General features: G+C 39.2%; 2 protein-coding genes across 3 annotated transcripts in view; one reads left to right on the forward strand and one right to left on the reverse strand.

Annotated features, from left to right (window-relative positions):
• LOC111150816 (adenylosuccinate synthase) overlaps positions 1–17,855 on the reverse strand; it is a 35,597-nt gene extending 17,742 nt beyond the window's left edge. Inside the window, exons 1-4 of one of the 2 annotated variants that reach the window (XM_022508434.1) lie at positions 17,594–17,855; positions 5,816–5,918; positions 4,990–5,058; positions 3,112–3,162 (exon numbers count right to left, since the gene is read on the reverse strand). In XM_022508434.1, the coding sequence (XP_022364142.1) occupies positions 3,112–3,162; positions 4,990–5,058; positions 5,816–5,918; positions 17,594–17,776 (406 nt within the window). In that variant the 5' untranslated portion in view covers positions 17,777–17,855. The remainder of the gene's footprint in view (positions 1–3,111; positions 3,163–4,989; positions 5,059–5,815; positions 5,919–17,593) is intronic. The other variant, XM_022508433.1, reaches the window with a different exon arrangement.
• A 5-nt stretch (positions 17,856–17,860) lies between these two features.
• The window catches only part of LOC111150638 (catsper channel auxiliary subunit epsilon), a 142,644-nt gene continuing 132,598 nt past the window's right edge, over positions 17,861–27,906 (forward strand). The window contains exons 1-4 of the mRNA XM_022508125.1: positions 17,861–18,300; positions 19,523–19,849; positions 20,134–20,187; positions 21,620–21,668. Coding sequence (XP_022363833.1) covers positions 17,861–18,300; positions 19,523–19,849; positions 20,134–20,187; positions 21,620–21,668 — 870 coding nt within the window. The remainder of the gene's footprint in view (positions 18,301–19,522; positions 19,850–20,133; positions 20,188–21,619; positions 21,669–27,906) is intronic.

The following is a 27,906-nucleotide window of genomic DNA, read 5'->3' on the forward strand; positions in this document are numbered from 1 at the left end:
AGCCACTTTATCTCAAGTTATAGATCCCCACCCGTCTCCTAGAGACTGCCAGATGGTCCACAGGGCTCCTTTCTCTCCTTGGAACTCATCGCTATGTGCCATGGCACATTATCACATGTTCATCTCATTTATTATGTCTCCCCCTACTATACTATAAGTTCCACTAGGAATTTTCATTGGTCTTTTCTGAATCCTTGGTGCCCACCACCATACCAGGCACCACACCAGTTCTTTCATCAGGGAGTTGCTGAGTCAAAGGACAGACCACCCAACAACCTGCATTTCAAATGTTTAAAAAAATTTGAAGTCTCAGCCACTTCTCGGGTCTCTTTCCCTCAACAAGGATCTCTTATACCACAAATTTTGTTATGCGTTTCAATGAGACAGGGCACAATTATAATAGATAGTTTCTTGTGTACTTGCTAAAGTATGGTAATTGTAAAGAACCGGCCAACAATGGACTCCTTCTTAGATTTCTCTGTAAGGAAGCTGGCTGTTCAAAGCAAAACTATTAAGAACACATTATAGAGTTTATTATGATGCGGACATGAAATGTAGGACAATAATGACACAAGGGACTGGAAGAGGGAAACTGAAACATTTTCTTATAAAAATCTTGGGTTATGGGGCACCTGGGTGGCTCAGTGGGTTAAACCTCTGCCTTCAGCTCAGGTCATGATCTCATCAGAGTCCTGGGATCGAGCCCTGAGAGCCCTGCATCGGGCTCTCTGCTCAGAGGGGAGCCTGCTTCCCCCCCCCTGCCCCACCGTCCCGCCTCTACCTGCCTCTCTGCCTACTTGTGATCTCTCTCTCTGTCAAACGAATAAATAAAATCTTAAAAAAAAAAAACCCTTGTGTTAAATGTTATTATTTTAAGGTGGATAATGATCGCTTAAAGTTGTATATTATAAATCCCAGAACAACTACCAAAATTCACAAAACAGGAGGTGTAAACTAGTAAACTAATAGTGCAGATAATATTTAAAATGTTAAATCTAAAAGAAATCAGCAAAAAAAGAACAAAGACAAACAAAAGGAACAAACAGAAAAAAGATATAAATACGATCATACTGATAATTAACTATATTAAAAATAAATGATTTAAACACTTCAATTAAAAGCATACATTGTCACAATGAATAAAAGGCAAGGCTTAACTATATTTAGACTATAATAAATGTCCTGTAAATATAAAGATATAGATAGATTAAAGATTATTAGATTGAAAAAGACCATGCAAATACTAATCTCAAGAAAACTCGGCTGGCTAGGGTGCCCGGGTGGCTCAGTTGGTTAAGCGACTGCCTTCGGCTCAGGTCATGATCCTAGAGCCCTGGGATCAAGTCCCACATCAGGCTCCCAGCTCCACGGGGAGTCTGCTTCTCACTCTGACCTTCTCGAACCCTCTCATGTTCTCTCTCACTCTCTCTTTCTCAAATGAATAAATAAAATCTTAAAAAAAAAAAAAAAAAGCTCTGCTGGCTGTATTAATATTGAAGTAAGCTTTGATATTAAGGAGTATTAAAGAATAAGGAATATTACCATAGAAAAGGAGGACATTTCATCATGATGAAAGAGTTAACTCATCAAAGATGTAAATTTAAATACACATGCAATCTACCTGAGCTTCAAAGCAGACAAAGCAAAAATTGACAAAAGCTGAAAAGAAAAATAGACAAGTCCTCAATTCTTGTTGGAGGTTTCAACATGCCTCTTTCTAGGTGACTGACGGCAGCCAGGAAAAACTCAGCTAGGACACAGAACAGCTCTACTCAAAAGAACACGTATTCTAAGTGCATGTAGAACACTAACCAAAACAGACCCTGTGCTGGGCCAGAAAACAAGTTTCAACAAATTTAAAAAGATGGAGATCATACATAAAGTATATTCTCTGTCTGCAACAAAATTAGAAATAAGAGAAATCAGAAAAATCATCCAATATTTAGAAATTTAAACATTTCTCAATAATTCATAGGTCAAACAGACATCACAAAAACAATACCAAGTATTTTCTACTGAATGGAAATAAACATACAAAATGTCAATATTTGTGCAATGTAGCTAAGGCAGTGTGCAGCTTTAAGTGCTTATATAAAGAAAAGAATGGTCTGAAGTCAATGATCTAGTAAGCTTCTGAAGAGGCTAGAAAAAGTGAGTAAAACATGTCAGTCCAGCACAGTTTACTTCAAAGAAGTTATTTTCTTGCATTACTGAGGCTACGCACAGACTTCCAGCCCCTGACTGTTATCTGGAGGCACGGGTACTTAAAAACTTTGATGGGCTCCTCTTTTTTCGCTGTTTTTTAAATATAGGCAGGCTCCATGCCCAGGGTGGAGCCCAATGCGGGGCTTGAACTCATGACCCTGAGGTCAAGACCTGAGCTGAGGTCAAGAGTCAGACCCTTCACAGACTGAGCCACCCAGGTGTCCCTACTGGCGCTGCTCTTAAATGGGGGTCAAGGCTAAAACCAGAGTAGCCACTGCCTCAGGGGACACCCGTACTGAAATACAACGGAAGAGTTTTGTACCAGTCCAATCTCTCTTTCCAGGTTATTGTCTCGATAATTAACAATTCCATCACCTCAGATAGGAGAGTAATAGGAAACAAACTTCAAATTTGTTAGTGGGACTGAAATTACCTTGAGAATCCAGTTTGCTCTAACTAATCGTGGAGGAGAAGGCTACTCTGAATAAAGTCTGGACCATTGAAAAAGCTGCATTATTACATTTAAGACACAAAGAGTTCACTTAATAATTTGCCAGAGAGCAGACCTGCTTTTACATAATTAATGTGCAAATAAATATTTTGATGCAGTGTATTTTATAACAGAATTAGAGATGTCTTGTGAAATACTGCTTTTATGACTCATTTGGTTAGCTAATTCTTTCTTCAGAAATTGGTAAAACTGAGCCTAGTTAAGGACTAGGCTTAACAAAAGACCAAAAAAGAAAAAAAAAGGAAAACATTACTAAGATTTCATGTATTTGGAGCCCAACTATATAATCCATCCTATTTAGCCTTCACTAAAATTAAAGAAAAATTGGCTGCTAAATGCTACCATGTGACAAGTTTCTGACAATAAGACAGTTAAATGCGTTATGTGCCCCTTACCAATATGAGCTCTGTCAGATATGATAAGCCTTTTTTCCCAGCCTTCCAGACCTAGAGGAGAAAAAAGATACAAGGTATTAAATACTTTGTATAATATCTCATTTCTTTAGAAATACAATGTTTAAAAGTGTTTTTCACAGAAGTAATCACTTACACATCTTGTCTTCTGTATAGGAAACATGTTAAACAAGAATTTTCTCACCTGTCATTTATTATATCTACACTCATTCACTTATTCTGTCTTTTTAAGTATTTTATTCTAAACAGCTCCAAATGTAAACAAACCAAATCCACATAATATACTTCAAAGAATCCAAAAGCAAATGGGAGGAAAAGGTCATTACTGTTAGAGGCAGGGGAGGGGTAATTAGCTGCAGAGCAGGAAAGGGTTTTCCAAAAGACAATTATAAATAGGTGGGATTAAATGAAATAATAAAATATTCTCACTAATTCCTCCAAAGCACTATCAACCACTGACCTTACTACAACGACTTATAACATGATATACACGTCTCTCCATTTAGCTGTGAATGCCTGAGAGCAGGGACCATGAATTTTCATAGCATGGGGCCTATCATCCCATAACTGTTCAAAGAACTACTGCTGAATGAATAAATGAATCTAAATGGATATGTTTCTTTAAAGACAGTGCCTTAGTGAGCTACATGCATTCTAAGAATAAGCTGCGAGGCTCTAAACATTTTCAAAGCTAGTATCTAGATAGTAAAACTTCGCTGTTAATTTTGATAATATCCAAAGATGTGTGTCGAAAAGGATTCTTTATAAAGAGGAAGTGCTAAAAGTGAAACGGGAATATTAAGCCTCCCCCTCTATAGCAGTTTTTGACATGTGAGTACGTATTCTAAAGTTAGCTTCAGGCATATTATACAGAAAATATTACAAAGAGAGTAAAGCGGATTCAGCTGGTAAGACAGGCCAAAAGGAAAAAGAAAGGAGGGCAAAATTTTTAAAGGGGATTTAGGAGAACAGGGGGCAACATGGGAACCAGCTGATCAAATTCAAAAGTAGCCAACGACACCTAGACACCTAAGTAAAAAATGCAGAGAGGACAACAGAGATGGTAGGAGGGCAGGCAGGAGTCAGATTTAGTTGCTAGGAACACTTGAGGTTGGGTTGTTGCTTTTAAACCTGAACAATGAACTTCAACAACATAATGAAACTGAGTATTTTAAATAGGAGCCAAGCTAAAGGGAAACAATACTTTTCCTCAACTGCGTATTATTTGCATGACCAAATTCCCCACCAAACCCTAGCACGGCAGCCAAAGTGAATGTAAACAGCCTTCCAAAAACCCAAAAGAGATTACTAGGAAGGGCAGGAAATGAAGCCTTAAAACACATTTTTTTTTTGAGGAGCCGGAAGTAAATACCTGTCACAGAAGAAGCATCTCCTTCATTTGGAAGGAGGGAGGTAAACAACCCACTTTTATCCCTGGGCTCTATAATCAACAGAAACAAGACTCACTGACCCAGTGTGCAAAGGGGACCTCACTGGTTTCCTGACTCAGGAAGTTAATGTTTGGTTTGGGAGATGGGGACACCGACTTGAGCACAAATGACAAAAAGAACTCAGGAATCTCTGAGTCTCACCGCCGGTGGACAGTAATCCCAGCAGCCTACAGACACTCTGCGGATGACCCAGGTGTGAAAAGTCCGGGCTTACACAATGACCATAATGTGTGTGTCTTTTGTTTAAAATACTGATTAAAATGAATACAATTTAACTGAAAAAGCTGCCCCACAGTAACCAGCAATTTTAAAGTATAAGACAAAATGTTAACTTTGTATGACGTGAGATCCCAGTGCAATTTCCAAAAAACAAACTAGTCCCTAGGCAAAGTGGTCATTCTTTCCATACCTTTTCCTTTTTGGACATTTTTCTCTGCTTCCTCAAATAATCCGGGAAGATGAATTACCACACCATTTCCTAAAGGAAAGCAAACATATCCCAACCTTAAATATCTATACTTATAATACAGACATCTACGATAACCCTTACCTAGAAGAGTGTAAAAATGAAGACTTTGACAAATGGGACGTCTGATCAAGGGAGTTACCACAGAAATGATTCCAGTTTTAAACAGTAGTGTAATGTAAATACATAATACATAGAATATAAAACACTAATATTACATTCAGTATAATTTGAAATTTCTTTAAAACAAAGTAAAACTGATCTTTTGAAAGAACCAAGTTGCGTCGTTCTAGGCAAATGGAACAAAGTTACAGCAGACGCTAAATCAAGGCCTTTCAAATTAGGGAATCATATCCTATTAGTGATGAGAAAGTTAATTTAGTGGGTTAAAAGTGATTAGCATTTTTAAAGATTAAAAACTGGAAGGCTGCAGATTGCATCATGTTATAAGGGTTCAGAATCAATCCACAAAACACCCCTTATATTGCTCACTGTGCAGCAGTGTTTGGAAAGCTAACCTGCTGATCTAGTTTATAGAATTAAGATTGCTAACGACACTTAAACACACACTATTCCAAAAAGTATCAGCGTTAAAAGACAGAGTTGTAAAATAGCCAGGTAGGTATATTCCAGAAGGTACCAAGGTGAAGACTAACAAGGGATCAATGAATCATTTGAGTAGTGAGAGATGAGATCAGCTCAGATAATGAAAAATGAACACAATTATCAACTGGGGGGGGACCCCAAGTGGTTCGGTTCATACACTTACCAATGAATGCAGTAACATTTGGGTTAATTATTCCACTGGGTAGAAGATGAAAATCATATTCCACAGAATCTACAACAACTGTATGGCCGGCATTATTTCCTCCCTGAAAGTACAAGACGGGAAAATTGAACCTGACAATAAATATGACGAGTAACATATCTCCAAAGTGAATTAATCATTTCTTCCTAAAATGTCAATATAACTTGAGAAAACCCAAGTATGTATCTCCCACAAATATATACTCTTCAGAGGCTTCACGTTATTTTGGCTACCCTCTCTTCTTTCCCCATCACAGTACCCTGGAGTGGTTTCTTTCCTGACAGGAACTAGGAAACTGGGGAATTCAGGTTTCTGGAACATTGACAGACATACACCCTCTTAAAAGAAAAAAACGTGAAAAAAGTACGGGGAACAATATTTTGTTCTTGGCACTCTCTAGGACATGGAGCAATCTAATTAAAAATCCATGATATTTTATCTAAACGTAGAAAAATCCCTAAATTAGGGGCACCTGGGTGGCTCAGTGGGTTGGGCCTCCGCCTTCAGCTCGGGTCATAATCTCAGGGTTCTGGATCGAGCCCCACATGGGGCTCTGTGCTCGGAGGGGAGCCTGCTTCCCCCTCTTTCTCTGCCTGTCTCTCTGCCTACTTGTGATCTCTGTCAAATAAATAAATAAAGTCTAAAAAAAGAAAAGAAAAGAAAAATCCCTAAATTAGAAAAGAGGAATCTAACCAGTTACCCTAAGTTGATGTAAACATTTACGTAATTCCCATCGTATTCAGAGTATCAAGCAGCTCTGTGACCTGAAATTTGTATTTATCAACTGGGAAATTTCCCAAGGAACTTTTAAATTTATGAGTCAATCCTGTGAGTCTGTTTGGTACCAATCCCTGAATCCACTCATTTCTGGATAAAATAATATACTGGGTCAAGGTATCCCTAAGCGGAGAAACATACTATAAACCCACAGTGAAACTTCCTGAAGCTCAGGCCTAAAATGGTCAAGAAGAAGCAAGATATGAAGTCGGGTTCTAAAAATCAGGTGCACAGCAGATGGATCAAGTGACCAGATAATTTTTCTATTTTTAAGTTTAAAAAACACAGAAGAAAAACCAACCAACTGATTATATGCCTAAACTTCTATACTTTGACAGTAACAAGAAGTTTAAAGCAAAAAACTAGGAATATATTTGCAACAAATAAAAACCTTAACATCCTGGCTGGACTTTAAAAAAATTCCAATCGAAACTACGTCCCTTGAGAATGACTGGTTTAACTTTATCCCGTGGCTATTTTTGACAAGATGAATGTTATTTACTTTTTACCAAATCATCAACAATCAGGAATTCACCAAAAAAAAAAAAAAAAAAAAAAGCCAGAAAACAGGTCCTGCAAAGGGAAAAAAAAATCCTCTAAAAAGTAAATGCCTATTTAGACTGTGTTTCGCACAGATACAAAGCAAAGAATTCCTTACTTAAAGACTAGTGTACGTCAGGTGTGAAAAAGACTGCAGTGGGGACCTGAAGTCTGGAAAACAATGGGGGGATGGCAAGCAATACCTCCTTGCCTCGATACACCAACAGGACCAGTGACTATTTCCTTCCTATTTATTTTTTAATACGAAATATCTGCATATAATACAAAAGGCACAGACGGGACACACAGTGAAGTTTTCCTCATGCTCCTCTCCCCACCCGCCCTACCCGGCTCCAGGCCAGCCAGCTGCCACCAGTTTTTGGTGTCCTTCCCGAGGGAATTTTGCATAAGCGAACAGGTATTTGCGTGTTGTTTTATTCCACACATACAAGTGGCAGCAAACTACATACTCCTGGGCAGCTTGTTTTTATTAAGCAAATCTGGGCACACATTCCTCACCCTGCAGCCAAAGCATCTCCTCCTTTTAACAGCGACACTGTCCTGCTACTCATAAGGACACGGAATTTATTTGCCTGGTCCCACCAAAGAGGCAGCCCGGTTGTTTGCAACCTTTTGTCGTTATAAACAATGTCACAGTACACTTCCTGGTGCACACTTTATTATTATTTCACACTTGTGCAAGCTTACCACCAATTCTTATAGACTCCCAAGATAAAAATAACTCAGGACAATTCTTACTTGGTTTTTATTGTTGTTGTTTTTTAAGATTTTATTTATTTATTTGACAGAGACAGAGATCACAAGTAGGCAGAGAGGCAGGCAGAGAGAGGAAGGAAAGCAGGCTCCCTGCTGAGCAGAGAGCCAGATGTGGGGCTCGATCCCAGGACCCTGGGATCATGACCTGAGCTGAAGGCAGAGGCTTTAACCCACTGAGCCACCCACGCGCCCCCTTACTTGGTTTTTAAAGAGTATCTTTTACTCTATCCCTCCTACCAATATTAGCCTTTTTATCAGGACTTTTTATGATTTAGGAAACCTCCCACAAACTTTCAGGAAAAATCTTTTCAGAATATGAAGCTCATTAAAATTTCTTGAGATGCTATGAAGATGCTAAATCCTAAATTGTTATAAATCACTAAATCTAATAAATTTTTACTAAATTGCTAAAGCATTAGTAATTTTCCACAAGAAAACCAGTCAAGATTATTTCAGCAAAATCATTTTTTTGTCATTTTATTTTTTTTGTTATTTTATTGTTTCCATCATTTGCTTAAGATAAAAAAAAAAAAAAAACCACACCATAACTTTTGAGAAGACCTTTAAGTAAGTCTCCCTAATTTACACAAAATTATTTTTATAGAGATACCAAAATATATCTTTTGCTGAAACTATTATTAACTCGGTGGTGCCCAATTATGATCTTATTGTGTAACGAAACCCTACTTTGATATTTTACCGAGATAGGCAGCACTGGTGGCAGTAACCGTAATAAAGACATGTTTCTTTCTGTGACGCAGGTGGTTGTGAACTGAGCCATCGTGATAGATGATGTTAGGGGGATAAACTGCCTTAATCTGTAAATTCTTCCAAGTTTACAGGTGGTGGTTTGGGCTGGAAAAGTTCACTGCAAAAGGCTTGAATCACTTTACTGAACTGCTGAGCTCACTCCAACATTAACCCACCCCTTCAATAACCAATGTCCTATAAGGCTTACTATCTGATTAAAATCTCATTTAAATTCTATTTTGTTGAGCAAGAAAATATGGTTAAATATATCTAGAATAACGCTAGATTATCCTATTAAGGAGCTAGGGGAGAAAAATGTAAGTGTGCTTCTTAGGATAGCTGGTCATTAGTGCCCTAAGGGGAAATGGGGGTATGACAGCTTCTAATCTTAAAACACACAACTGTAGAAACAAGATTCTCAAGGTGAAAAAAAAAAAAAGATTCTCAAGGTGAACAGTGAAGAACTACTAAGGAGATTCTTAACAAGGCAATCCGTACATGAATTAAGTTTAGGATACAGCCATGTTTTACAAAATGCAACAGATGAAGCTTCAAATTTGAAGTGTCTATTTGGATGCTAACATAAAATATTTATATTTTATATGTGGAATATACAAAATTCACCTTGGGAGCTCAGGCATTTGTCTCCGAACATAGATTATACTGGTCCAAGGAGAGGTCACATGCGTTAGCAAAGAGCAAAACAAGGTTTCGACAGGAACACCACTGCCAACCACCGCCTCACCCACCCACCCAAACCCTCCAGGGAATTACAAGGGCAGAGTCTGAACCTGGTTCCACATCTGTGATCACACTGCCTCTCCCATGAGCAAGCAACTCTATGAGCGGGTGCCAGAATAAGCAGCAAGAACGCATATATTTAATCAGGTTTAATAATTTCTTGTAAGTAGCACTGGGGAGGCCAGATAACTATATAAATGTTAAGACATAAAATATTTTCTTGCCTACTTTTAACAGGAACATACCATTTGCTTTTCAATGCAAAATTTCTGCAAAACAAACTTGATAAATTATCCCTAATTTATATAGTACTAATCATGTGTTCAGGTTATCAGTTAATATAAATAACTACCTCGTGCTGTTTTGCTAAATACCCATAACTCACGATCCCAGTCAGTCATGTAGCATTTAACACTTAATTATCAAAGTTGTATGTTTTATATTATGTAACTAAAAACACAGAATATTGTGGACTAGCAATTAATGTTGTTTCCAGATCAATCAGATCAATAGAGAAAAGGTTTTTTAACTATTTAAAATTTTTAATATTTTTATTTGAAATATAACTTCTCAAACCCCAAGAAACAAAAGACCAGCATGAACCCAAAGTGACTCCATATTACATGGCAACTTTCTTTAAAGAAAAACACAAGTTTATAATGCCTTACTGATGACTGAATACCAAGAATAAATGCAAATTCATTGTATTAAAGAATAAATATACAAAAAAAAAAATTCCAATCAGGTCTCACCAGTCACAAAACATCCCCTAATTTGGTATTTATTTTACTCATTTTCTTTGACTATTACTGTTACATCAGGATTAAATGTAAAAAAAATTATTAAATATGCTTTTTAATGACCAAGAAAAAAATGTCCCCATTGACAAATTAGAAGATGATGAAGGGGTGAAGAAAAAAAAAAAAAAAGAAGAAACTAAAATTCTATGTTCTCAAAGCTTAAAAAAAAAAAAGTCAAAGTTTCTGACGTATACTTTTTCATTTTTTAAAACCACTACTGAGATAGTTCATTTTCATTGTTTTATAGTTAAAATAATAAAAACCTATTTAATTCCAAACATTCTTCCCTCAAGAAAAACCCTAGGTCAAACAGTTAAGACTATTAGCAGACAATTCACAAATAATAACCCAAAATTAATAGCTCCTCCTTCCGTATTTTCCTATCTGAAATTAACTCTAGGTCAGCCATACCTTTTGTGTGTTCAGTCCCTTTTCTTTCCCTTCCTCCCTCCTAAACCCCTTATTCTGCAAATCATAGTAATCATTCCCTCTGGCCACAGTAATTGATCCAGACCTGGAAACTTGATCTAACCTAAGCCTGAGACAAGCTCCTCTCCTCTAGGAATTTGATTGTGAGAGCAAGGAGGGCAGTTAGTTTAGTGGCGCTTGGCATTTAGTGACCCCGCGCATTGAGGGGCGGGGGCGGGGGGGCTGCCAGCTCTGGCTGCTGAGATCCCAGGAACTGCCTTTACCTAAGGCTGCTCTGAGGACTGGCCACCCAGCTCCTGCCTCAAACAAATCCCCATTTTGCTTAAGATGGTCTCTCTCCATTGCTTGCAAACAAAAGAATCCAAATGATTCACAACACAAACTAACTGCGACATAATATGTATACAGCTGGCTCTCTAAAGTTCACATCTTGGCCTGGTGATAAATTGAATATAAAAAATGATTAACTTCCAAATCTTAATAGTTATGTAGTCCAGAACAAAACTCTCATACACTACAGGGATGATATAATGGTATTTAGTTGTTTTGTAACTGTTCTCAGCTGTGTACTTAGCAATTTGGTTTTAAGCTTAAGAAAGATCGTTTTCTTTCCATGGCTTGAGGAACCTCTGGTTCTGAGGGAACCAGAAGCTGTCAAGCCGAACTCTAGAATAAAAGTTTGGATCAGGAAATGCTGATATGTGCAAGTTTCTAATTGAGAAGCTCCAAGGTCCAGGGGAGATTAAAAAAAAAAAAAAAAGAAAAAGAAAGAAAGAAAGAAAAGTTTGGAAGGGAATGAAATGACATTGGTCTGCAAAAGTAACTACTTAGCAAAAAAACCCAACAACAAAAAAAGTGACTCCTGCTTGTTAACTCAAGTTTGCTATTAGGTCTTCCTTTACCCCAAACTATGCTGCCTGCCACGCCCCAATTTCCTGCTGTGATCCAGGAGTTAAAGACGCGTCCACAGCCTCCTGCAGGGTTACAACCTCCAACAATGGCATCTCTGCCAGCAATGGTAGAGGCCCAAGAGTCCAGGGCTAACAATCTCATGCACACAGCCGGGAGGCATTTCTCAGGCCACTCAGGCCTCTAAAATGGTCTATGTGTCTTCTCTTTGTCCTTTCTGCTCTGAATACATAAACACTCTATTATAATGATGGAGCTCTAAGTGAACATCCGTCAAGAACAGTGAGTATTCTGGATTACAGCAGAAAGTAGCAATGCCTCGGACCCCACGCCTCAGAACTATTCCAGCCACCAAAACAAGGGTCCCCATTTCTGGCCTAGAGTCTTCCAGCATCTTAGAAACCTAACAATCTTTTGAGACAATGCTTATTACCTGTGCTGGTTTCTTGGTAAAGAGCTGTGTCTATCTTTCTAGTTGAAACATTTCACTATTCACCAAAACTAAAACACTTGTTAATCCACATCAATAAAGTAATTATAAACAAGGATGTCTGTTCTTTTTTTAAGATTTTATTTATTTATCTGAGAGAGCCAGAGAGAGACAGAACAAGCAGCGGGGAGTGGAGAGGGAGTCTGCAGCAGGCGAGGGAGTCGGAGGACCCTCATGACTGAGCCGAAGGCAGATTCTTAACCGACTGAGCCACCTGCATGCCCCAAGGTTGACTATACTTTATGAAAAGTTGTATAATTGCAATTAGCTTATGATTTCAAAGTAGAACAGGTTAAGTAACCCCCAGTAAGCTGAACAATTAAACTATTCAACAGTAACCAGATACACTAGATAGGAAGAGAAAACATATACAGGGTATCTGAATTTCTTTTTTGCAAAGACATCCAAGCACACTTCTCGGTTATCTTTTAAGGCTTTAAGATACCCACTTTACATTATTACAGTTAACTTCCAGTTTCATACACAGATAAATACACATGATGAAAAGCTTTGGAGGTTCTTAGGTCCAAATCAAGAAGCTTTTAGACTCTAGGTAACTAAATCTAATATACACACTTACTAAACCAGGGTCCTGGAAGGGAAGATCATACACGCAACCAAAAAATGCATAAACCAATGATGTGTGATGCAGCTCTTTGTAAATGCATGATTAAGAACTCACCTAATCATTGTATTTATAAAAACATTTTCTTAAAAACACACTGAAATTAAACAGCAGATTTCAAGTAGAAAAATTCTCATAAATAAAACGTTTCCTTTAAAAAGGTTTCAAAAAGCTTAATACCAAAAAAACCCATTTTTAAAAGACAAAATCCCATTTTTAAAAGAATTCTATTATACTGAATTAAATACAATTAAAAGTTCAGTGCAAAGAACCAACCCATATTGGAGCCAAAGTAGCCCTGGGAACGGTCTACTATTTACTCTTCTCAGTTGCTGTTTGCCAGGCAAACTAAATACCTCAAAGTCCCTTTTTCCACTGGTAAAAGTATTCTAATAGTTACCAAGCTTCACTTTTTGGTATGTAGCTCATCGACAGGGATCTTTAGTGTCAAAATACAACAGTCCCCAAAAAGATAATAGAGTTAAATTTGTATCCAGTTATAGTAAACTATTACCTATTTTTCAATCTACCATTTCTCCCTAGATTTGTTCTGGGCAACAGTCTGTTCTAAAGATAACTTACACTTAAAATTGTCCAACTAACTGACCCAGTCCCACCAAAATTAAAGGAAAAAAAATTGATCAGATACCACTAAGATGACATCATTATTTAAAAATTTATGCCTCAAAAGTAAAGAAAAAATATTTTTAAAGAATTATATATCATATATACTGTTATATACTACTGTACTATTACATACAAATGAGAGGATTTATAGATCATGTATATCAATAGAATAGGCTTAAATAGTGAACAACTTGGGACATCCTCATTAAACTTTCAGATCTACTGCCCTCAGCAGACAAAAACTATTTACTAGAATTACATGGCATTCGACTATGCTGAGGAAATACACACAGATACAAATATCAGTTATCTATTTTCAAGCAGATACAAGAGATAAGACTTTAGTATAATCTATTAAAGCCTTTGAACATAATGGCACAATATAGTAAGTATTACTTAAAATACTAAGTAACAAGTATTAATTCAATAAATTCTGGGGATTCCACCTTAAAATCATGCCATCACTCAGTTAACTTGTCCAAGGAGATGTTAAAATAATCTACAGGAAAGGGTTAAGCTACTGGTTTCAAAAAAATTTCTAGAGGTGATCCAGTCACCTAATATGTATTTGTTGAGTATTTACTTCCTCTCTGCCTCATAGAGCACTTGATGCTATGGAAAAAGACAACAACAAAGAATTAAGTCCTCTTTTTGAGAAAACTTCTAGCAGGGAAAACACAGTAATCCAAGAAAGCAAGTATACCACACATTGGTATACAATTATGTAGTTGGAAAATACTATGAACCAAAACAAAAAAAACATAACAAAAACAACTCATAGTCAGGGGCACAGAAAACAGCAATTATTTTAAACCTGGAAGAATGACTTACCTTAAACCCTAATTCTCTACCATCTTCCAAATTACAGGAAGTGATCTGGGAGGTAATTTTAGCTGTATAAAGTCAAGGCATTACATAACACTTTAGTTATCCCTTTTAAAATTATCTCTCAATTTTTCTGATTATTCCAAGGAGAAAGTCTCAGTTTGCTGTTGTTAGGTCTTTTACACTTTTCTTTCTTTCTTTCTTTCTTTTTGGACTTAGCTGGTTTCAGAGCCTTCTGTGAATGCCAGCATCTAGCCACAAGTTAACATTTTTTTCATTGTATTTACTACACAGCAAGCTTTCTATATATATAACAAGTGACAGAATAGACTTTCCCTTTATAATTAATTTCAGTTAATATTTTCTCTTTATATTAACTTTAAAACCTTGCGGGGGGGAAACACCAAGAAATGAAATGTTCTGGCTATTCCCAATCACAGGCAACTTCCAAGACTACCTTGTTTGCTTTCCAGGTGAACACTAAGTAAGCCCTCGCTTAAGAAGCAGTAGAAAGTGCAACAGTTAAAATCTCTGTAGTTTCTACTCAACAAAATAAAGAAAATAAACTATAACAGTTTACTTTGGAGGATCTGGCGGGGAGGGGGAGACAGCAAGAGACTTTCTAAGAAACCTACTTTTAAGCTGCCAGAAAGGGGCTTTCCTCTGCCCATACCTTAACTCTTTGAAAAACCTGTACCAGTATCCTTCTCCACCTGACCTTGGCAATACTTGCTTATGTAGCAGTCGTCCAGTAGACTGTAAGCTACTTGTGGGCACAATCCCTGCATTTTAAACTTCTTAATTCTGGGGCCAAGCAGTTCCGTAAGACTATCACCTGTAGATCCTCATTACGTGATTGCTGGATAAATGAACTAGGCCTGGAGTCCTACAATTCTTTGTCTTGAAAGACATCAGTTTAAAATTAAGATGTTTCTAGTGATTGTCCTTTGATGCAAGTTCTATACACATATTTATGGATCTAGAGAATTTACCAAATTATAAATAACTGCATAAAAATCCTGAATCTGAAATATAGGCCTTAAGTGCACTGATGATGAAAATGCCACTATCTTTGCATCTACTCTTTCCAAAAGGCATTTGATATATTAAAATATCCATTTAAGTACAATGTCAGTTTTTCTTTTAAAAACTTTATTTTGGAAAAAATTTCTTATGATTCTATTGTTAAACTATGGATACATTATATGTATACCACTGCTCAAGAAACAATGTGTATAAAATTTGAGTTTGGGGCATAACACTTATTAAACTCCAACAAAGTAACTGTTTTCAGTAATACACAAAATTTAAAATGGTCAAACAAGGCAATTCAAGCTTAAAATATCTTCTCTAATGTTGACTTACCCCAGAGTTCTACACACACTAAGAATTTCAACATTCGGTAGTCTTCAGTTTTATAAGCCAGGAGAACTTCATTAAGAAGTCCGCTTGCTAGAGTTGGCCAATTAATATAAAGTTAACCAAAGTGAATCATAAGAGATACGCTTCAATCTATTCATTCTGTGTCTACTTTCACTAACAAAACTAGTAAGAATCCTTCTAATGATGAGTTCTTAAAAGGCACCAGCATATGAAGATTTTAGAATTATATAAAGTTTGCAGGAAGTTGAAGTTTACAGGAGAGAAAAGTCTGCCTAACAGGTTTGCTCAAACGTTCCTCCGTATCTTCAGTTAACAGTTTAAAGCCAAACTTGGCTCCTTCTCAATGACTTCTCTCTAGGCTTTCCAAGGGCATCAGATGGGATTGGTCCATGACCTTCTTCAAGAGGACATTCATGATAACATTGTAACACCTCTTCCAATCTACAAATTAATTCCACTATTTTTCAAAGAAACATTACAATTGGGGATCTTTTAGAATAAATGCTACTTATCGTTACATTTCCCAAACCTTCTTACAATTCATAATGTAACTCAGACTAAGTATTACTATTTCCAGAAAAGGAAGAGCTCCGGAACGACATGGAAGGGGACAAACAGGCCCAGTCTCTCTCCCTTTTTACCCAACAAGAGTTAGGTATTCTCATACTTCTTTCCCTACAGCATGGCCAGATCTGATTTTAAGACAAAAGCAGGGTGAAAATTGACTTGCAGAGCAACTTCTTAGGCAATGTTGGGCAGGACTTCAATGGAAACAAACTTAGAAGTAAGATACTAAATCAGGTAAGTACATCCCCAGAGAGATGGAGGGATAGAGATCCAAAGGTGGGGAGAGGTGGTGGGGTGCTAGTGGTAATACTAAGAGGCAACACCTATCTCAGCTAAGAAATGGGCAGGGAATTTCTGCATGCAAAAAAACAAGACAAATCAGAATCTCTGTATTTAGCTTTCTCTGTGCGTGTGATTACCTTTGTTCCTGCGTGCTCAGAATGATAATCAGTTTCAGGTGAATAGCCTTCAATCCAGCGGGCCTACTAACTTGTTAGAACATATACAGCATGGCATCCTCATTGTGCCATGTTCATGAAGAAGAAACCCTGTCGCGAGGTAAACAGCAGCGAGTTTCAGACATATTACAATTTGTTTTGAAAGTGGTTATTGCTCAACTAGCTCGAATTTTGAAATTGGTAACAGTTATCTAAGAGCCTTTACAAAAGCGTAGCCTAGAGGCTGCTTCAAAGCAAGCGACAAATAGGAAGAAAGCTTACACTGAAAACCACGTGTCTCCCGGTAGGAAGTACATTACCAATCCATTTCCCGAAAGTTCACTTTCCATGTGAGCGTAACAATGTAAATATTTCTAAACACCAGATCTGACATCCACGTATTTACTTGCCTCACTCGCAAAAGAGCTGGGATTCTCTCTTCTGGGACCAACGAGTAAAAATCATCTACCCTTAATATCAACACGCGGGATACGGAGTCAAAAACCCGGGCCATTAACCGTCCAAAGGCGGGGATGGGTTCTCATGTCAACAAAGTGGACCGGAGGCGGCAAAGGTCTGAACACCGGGGGCCTGCAGGTGGGGGAATGGCGAGTGGCTTTTCGGGCGCGTCGGAACAATCCAGTCCCACTTGGTCTCGCTGGGTGGGTGGGCGATGGGGGGGGGGGCCTCGCGGCCGCGAGGGGTCTCCGCCCGGAGTCGGCAGCAGGCCTCTGGCTGCAGCTCCTCTAACTCAGACCGTATCCCACCCCACCCCGGCCCCAAGCTCGGGGCTGGGCACTGGCCCCCAGACGGAAAATTGCTACTCCCCAGGCATCGCGCATCTCTCAGGGACTCCGGGTCCACCCTGGTTTCCTCCAGCGCCACCGCAACCCTCAGCCCAAGACCTCAGGTCAGGGGTCTCTGACCTCCCGCCATTTCTCCACGTCGCCGCAGCTCCGAGCGGGAGAGAACCTCAAGGTGACACCTTCTTTGGGACGATGGATCCGGGTTCCGCGCCCGCGCCCTCGGGCCCGGCTTCCCGTCACAGCCCGGTCGCCTCACCTGGCAGCGGCACACGATGTCGGCGTCCTGCGCCAGCAGATCCACCACCTTCCCTTTGCCTTCGTCGCCCCACTGCGCGCCCAGCACCACCGTCACCCGGTTCCCCCCGGGCCGCGCCCCGGGGCGGCCACAGTCGCCGTTGGGCAGGGAGGATGCCGCCGGGTTGGTCTCGGCGAACGCCATGGCTCCAGTGACGCGAGGAGAGCCCCAAAGAGACGCCGGCGACGACGAGTGCGCGAACTGAACTGCTCTGCGGCCGCCAGCCACATGCGGAGGAAGAAGGAGCCAGAGGCCGGCCCCGTCCCCGCCCCCGCCCCTGCCGGGCCGCCACCCTCCAGCCAGGCCCCGCCCCGCTCTCCGCCACAGCCCACTCAAGGGGCGACCATGACTGCCCCGCGCAGGCCGGCAGCCGCAGCACCGCCCGCAGGAAGAGGCCCCGGTGGCGGCAACGGCCGCCACCCGGGACCGAGGCCACGCCCCTTCCGCAGCCTGGCGCGCCACCCCAGAGCGAGCCCCGCGAGCGGAAGGGGGCAGGGGCGGGGCCTCCAGCGGGCTTCGCCTCGACGCCCCGCCTACCTGCCCTTCTCCCGCTTTTCAAACCCGAGAGGCGCGGAGGTGCGTGCTCGAGCGTCGCACTACAACTCCCGGCATGCAACGCCCTGGGCCGAGGCGACGTTTTCTAGTGCCGTGCTGTTTGTCGTCTCCAGGTCACCCTCTCTGAAGGCGTTTTCAAATTATTTTTTGACGACTTGTTTTTATTAAGGGTAGGGGTACTGTGTGCGAAGCACAAAGGGTGGAATTCCAAAATACAAATGGGATGGAATGGAAACGTACAGATACAGAATTGGGAACGAAAGTTCTACAAGTAAGAACAGAGAGGGGAGGGGATCGAAAAGGGTGCATTCCAAAGTAGAGCAATAGAGGACCCTAGAACTGAAAATCTAGGGCTCAAGTAAAGTTCGAACCCTTCTATTTTACACATTAGTAACAGAGGCTCAGAGAGGAGGAGGTTAATAGTGATGTATAGTTTGTACCAAATCCTGTGATGCACTTCGCTCTTTTAAATCCCACAACCATGTAAGTAGTACTATCTTACCCTTATTTTACAGGATTTAAAAGTGGGAATAGAGTCACATTAAATTCAGTGTCTGCTACATATACATCATAAACACACAATCAGGGGCACCTGGGTGGCTCAGTGGGTTGAGCCTCTGCCTTCGGCTCAGGTCATGATCTCAGGGTCCTGGGATCGAGTCCCGCATCGGGCTCTCTGCTCGGCAAGGAGCCTGCTTCCCTTCCTCTCTCTCCGCCTGCCTCTCTGCCTACTTCTGATCTCTCTCTGTCAAATAAATTAAAAATTAAAAAAAAAAACAAACACACAATCACGCTCTCTAACGGCCCCTAGGGCGTATTGTAGTGTGACACCAGTTTTACTCAATGATTCGTTGTCGGTGAACATTGAGGACCCACTACAAACTATGCAGGTTCTGGGCCCTGAGGACATAAAGAGGAGTAAAGATAGAGTTGCAGCACTCAAGGACTCCGATTATTTGGTCTACCCACAAATAAACTGATAAATTATAACACTATGTGACAATTTTGGTATTTGTTTATTTTGGCTTCACCACAAGATTACAAACCCCTTCGTAAACCAGAAAGCTGTCCTATTTCTTTGTACCCAAGTGCGCAAGGTGGTGTTGGACTTAAAGGAGGTGCTCAGTAAGTACACGTTACTGTTCCCATCCGTTGAACTTATTAACCATTTATGGAACGCCTCATCTTGAAAAGCTCGAACCAGATTACGTTGTTATCGCAGTATTGATATACGGTCACAACGAAAATTTGGGCTAAGATACCGTAACTTAAAAGCTTCACCTTCGTTCAGACAGGGATTTTCCGAAGTGGTTTTGCTGTCTCACTCCAAAACAGCACGGTTTCTGCCTTTTCTCGAGACTGGTTTACATTTTCGACTCTGACCAACTGCGACGTTCCTGGCAAGCCAGGTAGCGGCGCGCGCGCTGGCACGCATGCGCACATGCAGTCGTCTTCGCGGGCGGGGAAATCCGACCCCGCCCCGCCTCGGGGCGCGCGGACCCCAGCGCCTCCTCCACGGTCGGGCGGCGCCCCCCGAGAGCGTGCGAGGCCAGGGCGGGCGCGACCTGGGCGGTTGGGCGGAGGCTATTCGGGCGCCATGTCAGCCCAGGGAGTGGCGGTGCTGCTGTCGTGGCTGAGCTGCTGCGGCTGGGCCGTGTGGAGGTAGACAGACGCCAGTGGCGCCCCGGAGCACTGGGCGGGGGTCGCCCCTGGGGCCCCGCCCCCGGGGACCACCACCCGGAGCCCCGGCTCCCGACGCCCACTAGTGGCGCCGCCCCTCCGCCCCTCCCGAGAGTTTCGGCTGGATGAGGGCGGAGAATGAAGAGCAGTTTAGGGTTTTGCTCTTCCAGGGTCTGGGTAACTTCGTGGGATATCTGAGCCCCCAAACTCCTTTTCTGCCGCGGCAACCTTGTTTTGACGGAGAGGAGCAAATGAGAGCCCCAAAGTCGCCCCTGGGGAGTGGAGGCATGGGGGCGAGGCCACTTCTCAAGGATAACTAGGTAGTTGATGGTCTATGTGAGGCGGGTGTAGGAGTGATTGGTGAAAAGTGCTTTATAAAATGTAAGCACTGTGCAGATGGAAGGGGATGTAATTCCTGCAGAAGTACTGAGAGTTGAGTCCGAGATCTGATTTAGGGAGTGAAAGCTTTACAAGTTCTGAGAAATCCTCAGTGCAAGTGTGATTTTTGTTCAGTGTTCAGTAACTGCTGGACTGGGAAGTGTATCAAAATATTTTAGATTTTCAACGGGTTAAAATACAGATAATTAACCCGAAAAATAATATTGTGAACATTCCATTCGATGAAGGTCTTGCTATGACTAATTAGTACTCTCTAACATTAAGATGTAAAAATTCCGACAATCCATTAAACGTACAGAGATTTCAGAGGGAAGGGATCCAGGCCGCCTCATTGGACAGATGGATGGGGGCATCGAAGAGAGTAAGAGTAGCCTTAGGGTAAGTGAAGTGGTGAGAAAAAGAAAAAAGACAGCATTCTGACAGAACTTTGTAAGCTTCTGTTTTCTCCTCTATAAAGTGAAGAAAATAAAACCTGTCTCATGGGATTCTTGTGAGACTTGAATGCGAAAATACATTTAACTCCCATCACGTGCCTGGCAAACAATGGATCGATATGGATAAGGGATACTATTAAGGATGGCCTGTGAATTCGGGGACTTCAAAAACTTTATACTGTACACCAGAGGTCACCAAACTTTCTGTAAGGGCCAGGTAGTAAATACTTCAGGCTTTTCAGCTGATACAATCCGTGTTTTAACTACCCACCTCTGCCATGCGCACCCCAACAGTAGTAAACCAATGGATGTGGCCGTGTGTCAATGAAAATTTATTTACAAAAAAGGTGGAATTTGGCCTTGGCTTGCCAACCCCTGGTCTAGCTTCATAACTGAAGAGAATGCTAAATTTCTTTCCCTTCCCTAAATTTTCAATGAGAATTTAATGAAGACAAAGATATTATTGTTTATTATGGTAGTCACAGGCTCCTTGAATTTTATATCTTAATAAGGTGTTCTTTTAAAGGACAAAATTTCTTAAATTTCATGTAATGGTTTTTTATTGTTAGCTTCTTTGGGGGAGAGGATGGAGAATTCAAGGTAGATGTCTTATTTAAATAATTCTTTCTTCCCAACGTCTAAGAGACATTTACCTAAATTTTCTCCTAAGAGTATTAATGTTTTAACATTTCTTATCCCAATGGAGTTGCTTTTCTTCAATGATCTAGGTAGGACTGTGATTAGTTCTTTCTCCTTATGAATCCAGATCCATTTTCCAGCTCTATTTATTGAACACCACCTCTGTCCTATACAAAATTTCCCTACCTACTTATGTCTACTTCTGGGCTTACTATAGAATCCCTCTTATTTGGAGAAGAAATTATTTTTAATGTTTGTATTTGCCCTTTTTCCTCCACAGGTATTCCACTAACAGCCCAAACTACCTCATTTTTAGTACCAGAAGTACTGTAAGTGTATATATTTTTTCAAACTATAGTTTATTTATATTTATATCTATATAATTTATATTTATTTTTATATAATATAATAAATACTTTATATTATTTATATAATTATAAATATATTTATAAGAATAAATATATTATTGATTAGATATTTATTTATACTACTATTTTCTACCTTAAAGCAGTATTTTATACTCAGTTGTATAGCACAGTTATACATTTTTATTTCATTTCCTTTGTCTCATTTATCATCCTAATATAAACCCCCTTGCCAATAAATGTCCTTAAATATATATGTAGCAAATATAAGTGGTACAGTTTTGAGTTTTTTGAGATTTAATATTGACAGATAGGGTGGCCATACACTATATTGTGTAAACTGTTGAAAATGAAAGATAGTGCTATTAATATTTACGCTGAGACAAGATATGGATTGCAACTGCCTTGACAAACTGGGATGAATGGCCACTGAAGCCATAGACTTCATTCTCTATATTACTTTTTTTTTTTTCAATACTTTGTTTACTTTGTTTCTTCTTAATGCTTCCTGCCACACACTAGTATGTATGTGATTTATTTTATTTGTACAGCTCTCCCCGCTCCCCAGTGATGTACACATGGCTTTCTTTTTTTTTTTTTTTTTTTTTTAATTTTATTTATTTGACAGAGAGAGATCACAAGTAGGCAGAGAGGCAGGCAGAGAGAGAGGAGGAAGCAGGCTCCCTGCTGAGCAGAGAGCCCAATGCGGGACTCGATCCCAGAACCCTGAGTTATGACCTGAGCTAAAGGCAGAGGCTTTAACCCACTGAGCCACCCAGGCGCCCCGGACACATGTCTTTCTATCTCCACAAACAACACTGTGATGAATACCCTTTTACATGTTCTTTTATGGGTCTGCGCAATAATTTTTCAACTATAGTTGCTGGGACATAGGGAGAGCGAACACCTGATTAACTAAATTCTCCATGATTGTTCTTGAATGGCAATCAGAGTTTCTACTTTCACCTAGTGCACATCTTCACCAAAGTTTGATATTACTGAATTTTCTTTTCTTTTCTTTTTTTTAAACCAATTTTGTTACTATGTGTAATAGTTTATTGCTGTTGTTATTTTCAACTCTCTGGTGATGAGTGGTTTTGAGCATCTCTTCCCATATTTATGCAGTCTTCTCTTCTGAGTTGCCTGGTCATACCTTTTGTCCATTTTCTATTTAATTTTGTGCCCTTTTCTCGTTAATTTACAGAGTGCTGTATACATTCCACCCTCTATATTAATTAAATGTTGGTTTTAAATGTTTCATTTTCTTCTCTCTCATCTACTTATCTAACCATTAATGTTGTCTGTGGATATTTTATTTTTTAAGAAAAAGCTCACTTTTGTTGAGCCAAACCACCCCCCCTACACACATATACACACACACACACTTTTTGACCTCATACTTTCTACTTTTTTAGAGTCTTATGAAAAATCTTTTCCTGCCCAGAGTTATGAAGATATTTATCCTATCTATTCGTTTATATGCATTATATCTTGACCTTTCAAATATAGGTTATAAATCCATCTGGAATCCCCTTGTATATAATCTAGAGTATGCATTCACATTATTTTCTTCACACAATGAACCACCACCTATTAAACAACTTAGTGTTTTTCTATTATTTTTCTGGCATTATCTTTTTTTCCATATATAGTTGTATCAATTTCTGAGCTTTCTTCTTTCCTATGGGTAGAGTTGACTGATCCTCTCTCGTTTCATGTAGCTGCAGTGCTGCCTACTCTTCCTTTGAATTAACAAATCATAATATATGAATCATTTTACTCTAGATAAGCAATTAGATTGTTTCCGTTTTTAGTCTTTTTAGTCTGCTGTGATTAGTGGAGTACTAGACATGGTAGCCTACTATCAACATTTTTATGCCCATCTTCTGCTTTATGTGTATATATATATATATATATATATATATATATATATATGCATTTCTGCTAGGAGTGGAATTGATTAGTCGTAGGGTATTATGCATGTGTTCAGCTATAGTCAATAGTGCCAAAAGATTTTATAAAATAATTGTATCAGTTTACACTTATATTCTGTGTTTATATATATCATTATATTTACACTATTCAGAATCAGGCAGACGAATCTATAAAACTATATTTTCTTTTACAGTGTCATTTGTTTTTAAATTCATTGCTATCCATTTCTTATTAAAGCTGTACTGTACTTACCAGTTAAATTGTTGTCATTTGTAGTTAGTTTATTTAATATCATTTATTTATGTATTTCAATTTTGTTTCTTGAACAGCTTTGTTGTATAATTGACCATTTTATTAGTCATTTTAAAAATCTCCTTTTTTCTAAGTAATCTCTACACCTAACATGGGGCTCAAATTCACAACCCTGAGATCAAGAGTCGCATGCTCCATCAACTGAGCCAGGCAGGCACCCCCTAAAAATCTTTTTTGATCTCTGCTGTTCCTTTATCATTTTTACAGAGGTGACAGAAATGTGTCATGTTTAATTGATAATTAGTAAACAAAACAATGGAGTTATGTCATTACAGAAATGAAAATTAGGAGCCAGAGTCTGATTTTCAACAAAGGAAGTAGACAAAATGTAAGTGAGTAGATGGTAAAACCGTGGCTTTGCAGGTTGCTTACAGGTGATATTCAAAGAAAGAAAGAAAATACTGAATGTACAGAAGACACTTTAGGGATTAAATAGTTCATAAATCTTAATGGAAGGCATTTTAAAATAATTTTTTCTACCTATTTGCTTTTCCTGGAGCTTTGGCATGAGGCCCAGGATTCGGATTTGACACACCATCCAGGAACCTATGAAGGTGCTCTCAGGGAACATAAACCGGTGGAGGCCATCTCTGTACTTTCCCTCTGCCTCACTACAGCTTGCCAGTATCTCCCAGAAAGGAACTTACGCATTTGTCTAGAGCCTGGTGCTGCCCATGGGATACCTCCAGAATGCCTGGCTCTGGTAACCATTGCTTACACTTGTAGTCCCATAGGACTGTATTTATTTGTATACTTTAAAAGCTGCTGCTTGAGTGTGTAGCTTCCAGCCACCATGAATCTAGGTGCTGGCTGAGATCCTCCTTTTGGAACAATGACTGGACTTGGCACATCCTCATATACTGGGAATTATTAAAAACAAAATAGACTGCTTGGAAAATCACAAAGTTTTGAAAGAGCAAAGAGCTAGGGCAAGGTTAAATGATAAGACTCATCTTTTACACAAGGCCACTCCTCCAAGACTAAGAGATGTGGTTATTTTATTTAATGCGTAACAATGCACACAAGAGAGTCAAGGAAATAGGAGAAACAGAGGAATATGTTCCAAACAAGAGACTTAGATAAAAGCTCAGAAAAAAACCTCAGTGAAATGGAGATAAATAATTTACCTAAAAAAGAGTTCGAAGTAAGGGTCATAAAGATGCTCACAGAACTCAGGAGAAGAATGGATGAATATGGTAAGAACTTCAACCAAGAGATACAAAATATAAGAAGATACCAAATAGAAGTCACAGAGCTGAAGGACACAGTAACTGAACTGAAAAGTACACAGGGTTCAACATCAGACTAGACCAGGAAAGGATCTGTGAACGTGAAGACAGAGCAGTGGAATTCACCTAAACAGAGCAGTAAAAAGAAAAAAGAATGCAGAAAAAACTAAAATTATTTTAAGGCATTTATAGAAGAACATCAAGTGGACTAACATTTACATTATAGCGTCCCAAAAGGAGAAGAGTGAAAGGAGCAGAAAAACTTTTAAGAAATACTGAAAACTTCCCTAACCTGGGAAAGGAAACAGACATCTAGATCCAGGAAGCCCAGAGAGTTCCAAATAAGAAGAACCCAAATTATTTAAATTATAATTTAAATGTCAAAAGTTAAGCACAGGGATGCCTGGGTGGCTCAGTTGGTTGAGCGGCTGCCTTCGGCTGAGGTCATGATCCCAGGATCCTGGGATCGAGTCCCACATGGGCTCCTTGCTCAGCAGGGAGCCTGCTTCTCCCTCTGCCTCTGCCTGCCACTCTGTCTGCCTGCGCTCACTCCCTCTGACAAATAAATAAAATCTTAAAAAAAAAAAAAGTTAAGCACATGGAGGTTTCTTAAAAAGCAGCAATGCCATAATTCATCAGTTGAAAAAAAAAAGTGCTATCTGCAAAATGAAGCACAATAACATGAGGTATGGCTCTACTTATTGCCGTTTTGTCAACTGTATTCTGGCTGGTCTGTAATTTTCTGTGTTTTTCTTCTTCTCTGCTCTCTTCCTTTGTGATGTGATGACTTTCTTTTGTGGTATGCTTAGATTCTTTCTTCTTTATCTTTTTTGTATCCACTATAAGTTTTTGCTTTGTGGTTATTGTGAGGCTTACATACAAAAAATTATAACAAGTCTATTTTCAGTAGATACTAACTTGTTTGATCACAGTCTAAAGCTCTAAACTTTTACTCACCCTTTGCACATTGTTTTTTTTTTTTTTTAAGATTTTATTTATTCATTTGCCACAGAGAGATATCACAAGTAAGCAGAGAGGCAGGCAGAGAGAGAGGCGGAAGCAGGCTCGCTGCTGAGCAGAGAGCCTGATGCGGGGCTTGATCCCAGGATCCTGAGATCATAGACCTGAGCCAAAGGCAGAGGCTTAACCCACTGATCCACCCAGGTGCCCCTGCACATTGTTTTTAATGTCACATTTTATACCTTTTTTATCTTATGCATCCTTTAACAAATTATTGAAGTTATATTTTTACTTTGGTCTCTTAACCATCACACTAGTTTTATAACTAATTAACCCATTACCTTTACTATATATCTTTTAAGAGAAATTTATTATTTCATGTTTTCTTATTATGAATTAGCACCCACCTAACTATTTTTTCAGCATGAAGTCACTTTTGAATTTCTTGTAAGGCCATTTTAGTGATGATAAACTCCTTTAGCTTTTGTTAATCTGGAAAATTCTATTTCTCCTTCAATTCTGTAGGAAAGCTTTGCTGCACAGAGTATTCTTATATGGAAGTTTTTTCTTTCAGCACTTTGAATATCTTGTGCCATTCCTTTCCGGCCTGCAATATTTCTGCTGAAAAATCTACTGGATAGCCACTGCCTGAAAAAACAAATTGAGAGAGAAATCAAACAATAACTTGAGACAAATGAAAATGGAAACACAACATACCTCAATGAAATATTAGCAAACTGCATACAATAATATATTAAACAATCAGGTGGGCTTTATTTGGGAGTGCAAGGATGGTTCAATATCTGTAAGTCAATCAGCATCATAAACCACCTCAATAAAATGAGGGAAAAATTATATAATTGTCTCAGTAGATGCAGAAAAAGTATTTGACAAGATTCTAAATCCATTCACAATAAAAATTCTCAACAAAATGGTATTGGAGGAAACATACCTCCACATAATAAAGGCTATATAGGAAAAACCCACAGCTACCCTCATACTCAATGGTGAAAAACCAAGAGCTTTCCCTCCAAGTTTAGGTCCAAGGTAAAGAACAAGACAAGGATGTCTACTCTCATCACTTTTATTCAACATACTGGAAGTCCTAGCCACAGCAATCAGACAAGGAATAGAAATAAGGTGCATGTTTATTAGTAAAGAAGTTAAACTGTCACTATTTGCAGACCACATTATACTTTACATAGAAAATCCTAAAGACCCCACAAAAAAACTACTAGAAGTAATAAACCAATTCAGTAAGGTTACAGGATACAAAATTAATAAACAGAAATCTGTACTATTTCTATACACTAACAATGAAGTTGCAGAAAGAGAAATTTGAAAAACAACACCATTTACAATCACATCAAAAATAGTAAAATACCTAGTGATAAACTTAACCAAAGAGGTAAAAGACCTGAACTCCAAACAAAAACTATAAGACACTGATGAAAGACATTGAAAATAACACAGATGGAAAGATACTTAATACTCATGGATTGAAAGAACTAATAGTGTCAAAATGTCCATATTACCCAAAGCAATCTGCAGATTCAAAGCAATCCCTATCAAAATACCAACAGCCTTTTTCACAAAACTAGAACAAATAATACTAAAATTTGTATGTGGCCCCAAATAGCCAAAACAATCCTGAGAAAGAAAAGTAAAGCTGAAGGTTCCACAGTTTCAGATTTCAAAATATTCTACAAAGCTATAGTAATCAAAATAGAATGATACTGGTACAAAAATAAATGCATAGATCAATG

The sequence above is a fragment of the Enhydra lutris genome, unplaced genomic scaffold (genome assembly GCF_002288905.1).
Source record: "Enhydra lutris kenyoni isolate GAN:26980312 unplaced genomic scaffold, ASM228890v2 scaffoldscaffold24, whole genome shotgun sequence".
Lineage (NCBI taxonomy): Eukaryota > Metazoa > Chordata > Mammalia > Carnivora > Mustelidae > Enhydra > Enhydra lutris.